Genomic DNA, 8,453 nt, shown 5'->3' with positions numbered 1-8,453 from the left:
TTTTATCTCTTAGTTTGAGAATAGAGAACTGAAAGTTAGTTCTGTTAGTTCTCAGTGAGCCCTTACCTTATCTTGAATGGATAGAATGTGCTTAGGATGTGCATCTAAGAAACCTGAGTATTTCACATGATTTTATAATGAATATAGGAATAGTGCGCATGTGCAGTGACAAAAGGTGAAAAGTACACGAGTGAAGAAGACTCCTTACTTCATCCTGAAGACCCCCTGAACGACCACCAGAGGACACTGTGCATGCTTAGAGTAGTTCCAAGGTGTTGCAACTGATATTGTGAAATAATGGTGTAATCTGATGAATATGCAATACATACGTTGTAACCCTAATGAATATGTATGTAACCAAATTGTATAAATGTAGTGGAGTTCGAATCAGTGGTCGAAGCCAGCTTTGGGTGCGAACCGCTGGTTTCCCAGTGCTGAAATAAAAGCACCACATATAACTACGTCCGTGGTTATGTGTCCTGTTTGCTAACACTAGCACACTTATTCTCCCCTCCATGCAGTTTGGTTTCAGCCTAGGGAGCAGACAAATCCTTGGAAAAAGTAGACATTCTTTTCATGTCCTATGTCAGCACGGGAAAAGAAGAAAATCCCAAAGTCTCAACATCTACACTGCCCTAAGTGGAAGGCCAACGAGTCCCCACCATCCACCAGCATGATGTGCCACTAGTTCATATACGATTTGGTGATTTTGAGAGAGACAGAAAAAAAACATGCACCAAAAATTAGAAAAAAAGTCTGAAAGCTTAAGAAAAAAACATTTGTAAAGGGAACCGTGGCAAACAGGGCAGGTACCTGAGAGGCAGCAGGAGGCATTGCCTGTGGACTTATTCCTGCGTGTTGAGTCTGGCCGCTCTAGGAAGGGGAGGGGAGAAGAAGAGAAGGAGGAAGCGGGACTGTGGAGCCAGTAGCCAAACCCGCGCTCCCCCACCCCTGACCCCTCCTGTTCCGAGGAGGCGCCGCTCCCCAGCCAGGGCGCGTTCTCCGGGCTGCGGCGGAGCCGCCCGGCCGGGTCTGCGGGCGGCAGCCGGACGCTCTGGCTTCTGTCCCAAGGTCACCCCGCTGAGCGACAGCGGCACAAGCCCGGAGGGGCTGCGGGAGGGGCGGCTCCCGGTCACCCCCCTGCCCCGTCCCGGTGCCTCATGGCGGAGCTGCCTCCGCTCTGGCCCCGCCGATGCTGCCCGTGCTCTTCCTCCTCCTCCTCCTCGCCTGTCCCGGGAGCTCGGCGGGCGGGCTGGGGATCACAGGCAAGTCTCTGCTCACCGGGGGACAGGGGGGTCCCTGGGTCCCCCCGGGACCGCATGCCGGGTGGGTGGTCGTGCGCGCTCCGGGGGCGTCCGTGGATGTAGCACCGTGCGGTTTGGGGTGTTTTCCTGACTTGGGAGCTGCCGAGTTGTCAGTTGCAGCAAGGGCAGCCGTAGTTCAGCAGCGGGGCTGCATCTCGCCGAGCCTCTACCCCGGCTTTAGGGGTGCAGGACCCTTTTTCCTGACTCGTTTTTGAAGAAGGGAAGGCAAGTCCTGGACTTGGGCACTCCTCAGCCCCATCTTTTCCTCAGCGAAGAACTTTTCAATGAGGATCGGGAAGAGGCTCACTGGCTTTCCCGTTTCTTAATGCCATTTTTTGGCAGTGATCCGATGGGAAAGTGCTTGTTTGTGGGGAGGGCTCCTTGAGCTCAGATTTATGCCTTTGGTAGAGGGGGAGGGAGGAAAAGGACTCCCGAGTGGGATCAGGGAGTTGTCCCCAGGTTCAAGCTGCTGGCGCTGTGCAGATACACCAGCTGAATGTTTAAGGCAAAAAACTGCATTTTTCAGGTGAGAGATAGAAAGGGAACTCATATGCAAATATTGGGACTTTCTGCTTTTCCATGTTGTTGCTTAAATCCAGAAATGATGAAGCCCCCAGCGCCGCTGTTTGCAGAGCTGCTGAGCCAGGGCGGGTGTTGCGGTGCAGTGGAGTGACTGGGGCTGGGCCCCCAGTGCCCACCCAGCTGCTTAATCACCACCCTCTTTGGCAGGACAGGGAAGAGAAACCATAATGAAGGCTTGTGGGTCAACATAAGGATAGGGAGATCACTCAGCAATTACTGTCATGGGCAAAACAGATTTCACTCGGGGAAAAATTAGTTTATTTCCAGTCAAATCACAGTGTGGAAATGGGAACATAAAACCACCTTCTCCTCACTACTCCTTTTCGCCGGGCTCAACTTCATTCACAAATTCTCCACCTGTGGATGGATGACTGCTCTCCTGTGGACCTCCATGGGCTGCAAGAGCATCTCCTCCCATTCCTTTTTCAAATGGTCTTGGTGTCTGCAGGGCTGTTTCACATACTCTCACTCCTCTCTTCCAGTGGCTGTCGTACAACAGTTTTCCCCCTTATTAAATATGTCATCCCAGAGGCACTACCCCTGTTACCAATGGGCTCAATCTTGGCCAGCAGCAGGCCCGTCTTGGAGCCAGCTGGCATTGGCTCTGTTGGACATGGGGGAAATCTCTGGCATCTTCTCGCAGAAGCCACCCCTGCAGCCCTCTGGCTGCTAAAACCTTACCAAGAAAACCCAATACATACAACCGCCTCCCAGGTGCATGGAGTTGACTCTCAGCAGCTACAGAGTAACATCTGATTTCTTTTTCAGCCCGCACACTTTCTCCATGCTACTCTGCTGACCTCAGGCCAGCATCACAGAGACTCGTCTCGGCTGTGGGCTGCACTGTGCTTTTGACAGTACCACCAGTGAACGCCAGCGAAGTTGTCTTCTGGGAATACAAAACCGTCTCGCAGGAAGGAGTCATAATCAATTATGCTTTTGATAGACCTGCCAACGTGTCTCGTCCCTATGAGAATCGTACATGGTTCAATGAAACGGACTTCTCACTGCAGATCGTGTTGCAGCAGGGAGATGACCAGCTGTACCGGTTCAGGTCCGAGTTGGAGGCCACAGACTGGTTCCAGCTGCGCGTTGTCGGTGAGTGATGAGATAGCAAACCCTCCGCCACAGCTGGAGAGCTTGAATCGCTGCGGAGGAAGGTGCTCCGGTCTGGCATCCGGAGAGCTGTGGGTTTGAATGCTGACAGTCACTTCGTCTCTCCCAGAACCGCTGTCCGAGCCAGAAATTGTGGGCAACTCATCCGTGAAGGAAGGAGGCAACACCAAACTGGTTTGCAACGTCCTGGAAGGGAAGGCAGACTTGTACTGGTGGAAGAAAAATGGGGAGTTGCTTCTGGGAAGCGACCACATCCAGTTTGTTGACAATACCACCCTGTGCATCATTAAAGCATCAATAAATGACAGCGGCTACTACGCTTGCGTGGTCCGCAATGAAGTCAGCCAGAATGAAACCTCCTTCCTGCTCCATGTCCAGAGTAAGTGGGGAATTCTTCCTGATGCCTGGGAAAAGAAACAAGGGAAATAGCCCAAGAAAATATATCTCTGTGTCCCTGCACCAGGCACAACTGCCTATTGGCGGGTTTTTGCTTGGAGTCTGTGGGTAGGAGGTTAAATTTGGTCTGGCTGCAGAGACTGTGAATCCTCTCCTTTGCAGATGCTGCAAACGTGGTGTTGCCCGTGCTCCTGGCATGCGTTATCATGGGCTCGCTCGCAGGTGAGTGCTGGGGCTGACTCTTCACTGGATTTTTGGCGGGTTGCTGCATCACTGCTGGAGGTAATTTTGTCCTCTGTTGCCTTCCCTTGCCTCTCTGCTCCCAGAGGGAGGGAAGGTTGTCATGAAAACTCCCCCTGTGTGTCTAGAGTGGGTATGAGTTTTATACTTTACTGGGGGAAGCTGCACATCCCTTCTAGGGTAAGAGCACTGAGCCTCCCAACCACTGTTGTGGTTTTCTGCCCTCAGAAAGGAAATGAGCTTCCTTAATCAGTGGTCTTGATTTTCCTCCTTTTTTGGAACTGGAGAGCATTTTTTCTGGCTCATCCCCAGTCCCTGGCATAGTGGGGATATTAATTCTCAGATTACCAACTGCAAAATTGGAGGGGTGTTAAAAGAAAAGTCCAAGTCTGGACCTGAGAAGGGGATTTGTCAGTTTAAAAGAGAAGTGGGAGGTCCTCCCTGGGTGATTTATGTGTATGTTTTGCTATTGCACAAAGCTTTCAGGTTTTTCCTGTGAAAAGCCTCCAGGCGCTGGGTAGGTGCTGGCAAAGTTGTGCTCCTGCTCACGTCATCCCTGTGACACTCCCCATGTACCTGCTCACACATGGCCAGAGCTGGTGGCCCGTGCTGCTCCCTGGCCATCGGCTGGGCTGGGGCAATCAGTACCTGTGGGGCAGTGTGGAGATGGGCAGGGGTGGCCTCTTGCAGCCCCCGAACACCAACCCTGTGTCAGGGGGTGCTGGCTCGAGGTTTCCCATCCGAGTGTTGTCTGAGCACCATCTCTAGGTGGTGTAATGGAGATGATGACTGGTTTGTCCCCAGGTGTCTTCGTCTGGTGCAGGAGAAGGGACCGCCCGTGTCGCAATGGCTGTAGGTAAGGTGCTTTAAGTCCCTCTCTTGGGTTGCTCCTTCAACTGTGGCTACAAGCCAAAGCTTTATCATTGGCTGGAACTGAGTTAACCAGACAAGTGGGAGAGCTCAGGTCCTTTGCCAACCTCGACATGCAGTTGAGGGGTTGCTTTCCCTGCTCTGGGGGCTCAAAGGATTTGCCATCCTGTCCGTTCAGTCCCCACTGGGATTTGCTCTGAAAATATCCTTCATTTCCTCACTCGCAGCCTGATATTGCTGGCTATCTCTGGCAAAGCGGGCGCTGGGCGCTGCCAGGCAGGGGGGAACTTCAGAGATCCTCCTGGTCCATCGTCCATCTGCTCCATCAGCTCTTCTCCCTCTACGTTGGCTTTTAGATTCCCGTTACGCATTTTCTATAGCCACATGTACTGCCGTGATAAGTGGTGGTCCTGTCCCAATTCCTCCCATTGCAAAAGCAGTCAAAAACTCATGCTGTGTTTTTTGGGAGAGCAGATTCTTGCCCAGAGGGGAAACACCTTCTCCAAATCACATCTGTGGCTCACAAGGGGCCAGACTTTGGTTTCCTGTGATGCTTTCCAGATTGGCATAACTCAAGCTGCAGCAGCCTCCAGATGCAGAGGATGTGCAGACTCATTCTGAAATATGCTCCTTAATGGGTGTTGTTTGGTTTTTTAATTGTCCAAAGGGCTCCAGAAATTTCTGGGGAGTGATTCTTGAAATCCTATTGGAGATTGCTCATTCTATGTGACCACAAAAAACTTGAGCTGTTAACTGGAGCTTATTGGAAGGTGAGGACAAGGATGTGATCCCCCAAGGGTTGGAAACCACATCCCATGTTGTGGCCAGTCAAAAATAAGAGAGCTCTCAGTTGTCTTGTGCAGCCAGGTCCCAGATAGCTCCTCCCAGAGATAAATTGGCTGAAGTATCTCCTGAAATTGGGACCAGAGCACACAAGTTCTGAACTTCTCAGTGTTGCCACCACCCTGCAGCTGCCTGAGGCCTCGGAGGGGGTTTGAGTGAGTGTCAGATGCAGGATCTGCATGCAGGAGATGGCTTAGATGGAGACCTCTCTTCTCCTTGCAGGTGGAGATCTTGAGCAGCTGTGCCCTTGCTGCCTTCCCCTGATGGTGGTGGATGCTGCCCGGGGAGCGCCAGATGTTGGATGCTGTCCCAGCCTCTGAATTGCTTAAGCTGCCGAAGCCCACAAATATTTTTTGTATAACACCAGCCTGGACTATTTCTGTGTTGTCCTGCTTGTCCCCAAGGCCCCTTGCACATCCCTGGGGGAGAAGTGGGCATGGCTGTGTCTGGAGACCTGGCTGCTGCTGTGCTCCAGACCTCCTCAGGTCTCCAGCCTTCCTCCAGAGCCCATCTGGGGTAAGTGCTTGTGGATGGGCTGATTGCTTTGGAAAAATGCTCCATCTCCACTGGACAAACACAGTCCCGGGGCTGCTGGGGAGTGCTGTGGTGACACAGCCCGGTGTGGGAGATGTAGGGATGCTCCCGAGCCCATCTCCTCTGTCCTCCAGCCTTGGGCTCTGACAGGATCTGGGGACGTGTCCTCCTCTTCTGAGCACTCACCACCCGGGTCCTACGTGTTGTCCTTTGCTTTTGCTGCTCCTGCGGGTGATGGTAGACTTGGTCTGGTTTGATATGGCTGGGGCAGCCCTGTTCCCAGCCCCTGCTCTTGTTGCCTCCCTTCCTCACGCTGCTTCTGCAAAGCTCTTCTGGGCTTTGCTCGTGAAGGGGGTCATTATTCATTCTTATAGTTGAAATTACTTAGCTTGAAGGCACAACTTCCATCTTCATACTGGAAAGAACTGGATGCTCTCCCAGGAGCCCTGGACCTCACAAGGTGCTTTTTGCTGATCATCAGACCAGGGTATTTGCACCCATATTTCATTCTGATGGGTTTAGGCTCAGGCACTGAGCTGGTCCCCAGCACCTCTGTGGGTGCAGCTGTTTTGGGTGTCCTGGTCTAGCTACTGGATGGTCACTTCTGGTGACCACCAGCAGCTGGTGGCCTGGGGACCTCTCCTTGGCCCAAGCCACAGTCAGCAAATGGAGAGTGGTACGAGTGGGTGTTTTTAGAGCTTGGGTCTTGCCTGTAGACCTGCAAAGGGCTTTCCTGGCCAGGGGAGCAGTGGGTGTCCCTCTCCTCAGAGTTATCCCTTCTCTCTGGAGAACAGACATACATGTGGGAGAGGCTCAAATCATATCCCACGATGTGAGCAGTCACCAAGCTGCCCTACATCTCTTTCTGGGGCAAACAGGGAAATCACAGGAGAGTGAACTGGCTCAAGTGTCTTGGATTCTGGCCACTCTGGCGCTGGTCCATCCCATGGAGCTCTGTCCTGTGAGATAACTGGGATATAAAAGGGCCAGCAGCAAAGGGCCATCTATCAGCCTGGGATTTCATGTTGCAATTAAAGCACTAAAGGAAACAGGGCGGTTTGGGTGCAGTAAACTAGATTTCAGTGTCAGCTTTAAGCTGCAATGCAGGTTGTCGAATTTTCTGTTGCACTTGTAGGTATAACATGTCTCATGTTTTACAAAAAATACTTTTCTAAACTTTTTGGAGAGTTGTCTGTAAATCATTTTGGAGATGTTGTGGTTTGTTCATGTCTATTGCTGCTAATAAAAGCGCCTGTATAATCCCAGTTGATGTGATCTTCAGGGGTGGGGATCCAGAGCCTGTGATAGTGCAGGGATGTGCTCCCCGCTGCGGGACTTGTGTGGGCTCCAGGCTTCGGTGGTGGGGTGGAGCTGGTGGCAGACCTTGAGAAGCTGGATTTAGCCCCGATGACCAGCCCTGCAGGAAGAGCCACTGTGCTTGGGGAGGCCATTTACTGTGATGCTCCTGCATCCCCGTCTGTCCTTCTTCTGCGCAGCCCAGCTCCTCCTGCAGTGATTGCAGCCTGGGGGACTGAGCTGGGCTTAAAACCACCCCAACAACCTTGCTCCGAAGCCAGGTGAGGGTATTTTTAACCTGTATCAGTTCCCTGGTGACTCAACCAGGACCTGCCAAGCAGCCACCCTGGCACAGCTCCTAGTCCTGGGGTAGATGGACTTGAGAGAAGATTCCACCCAAGTGAGATGGGGTCAGAGATGTCTGGGGTTCAGCCTGTGGGTGCTCCTTTAGCTTCCAGGTTTATCTGGTGGCCTTTGTATGCACATCTATGCAGAGCAGCTGCGTTTGCAGTCGTAAAAACATCCTCTAGGCTGTAGGAAATACCTTTGTGCTGTTGTCACAGCTAAATCTGGTGGGGGAAAAATAGCCTTTGGGAATAGTTTAATGTGCCCTGAGTAAACATGTGCCTGCATTTGCATACAGGAGGGTGTCAGATGCGTTGCAGGGTACCTGTGGGAGAGACATCGCCAGTGTCCATCTCCTCCGCATCTTTGTGCTGGTGCCTTCCATGTCCTTCCTCCCTCCTGGGCCTCTTCCCTCTCCCTGGGAAGCTTCGGCAGGTTAATGCACTATCCACCTAATTAGCAAAGCTGTTAGCAGAAGGCTGTGAAATCAAATCATTTTGCTGTGTAGATGAAATCTGACCAAGCAGCTGTCCCAAGCAGCAGAAGCGTTGTGGTGTGCTCAGGTTTGCCAGCCAAACAAATTACTGCTTGTGAAGCAAGTATATATTTCAAGTTACTACAAAATGTCTCCCAGAATAGCAAGTATATGTATGTATTTCAAGCTAGTACCAAAATTACCGCTACTAAGGCGGCAATTATCTACATATCAATATTAGAAGCACGTATAACTATGATTTATTTCTACTATGAATACCTATATATGTGAATAATTTAAATGTCACCAGTATAGTGCTCATCAGTTGATGATGGACAAAGTCTCCTTGCATGGATGATCCGTGTCAGGGAATCTGGAGTCACACAGGCATCCCTGGGACAGGTCCTCTCTCATAGAGAAATTCTTGTAGGGAGAGAGACTCCATTTGGGGT

At 51.6% G+C, this 8,453-nt stretch overlaps 1 protein-coding gene across 2 annotated transcripts; it reads left to right on the top strand.

The window, feature by feature from the left end:
* Positions 1-939: 939 nt before the first annotated feature.
* Positions 940-7,150, top strand: LOC102084818 (uncharacterized). Of its 2 annotated transcripts, none has more exons than XR_010465775.1 (6): positions 940-1,265; positions 2,655-2,984; positions 3,112-3,381; positions 3,561-3,680; positions 4,443-4,494; positions 5,574-7,150. XR_010465775.1 is itself a non-coding variant. In XM_005498065.3 (6 exons), the coding sequence occupies exons 1-6, from the start codon at positions 1,193-1,195 to the stop codon at positions 5,584-5,586; spliced, it is 798 nt and encodes a 265-aa protein (XP_005498122.3). In that variant the 5' UTR covers positions 943-1,192; the 3' UTR covers positions 5,587-7,150. The 2 variants fall into 2 exon arrangements, 1 of the variants encoding a protein (XP_005498122.3); XM_005498065.3 differs by having other exon boundaries at positions 943-1,265; positions 3,561-3,620.
* Positions 7,151-8,453: the final 1,303 nt, after the last annotated feature.

The sequence above is a fragment of the Columba livia genome, chromosome 12 (genome assembly GCF_036013475.1).
Source record: "Columba livia isolate bColLiv1 breed racing homer chromosome 12, bColLiv1.pat.W.v2, whole genome shotgun sequence".
NCBI lineage: Eukaryota > Metazoa > Chordata > Aves > Columbiformes > Columbidae > Columba > Columba livia.
This window is presented reverse-complemented; position numbering and strand designations above follow the sequence as displayed.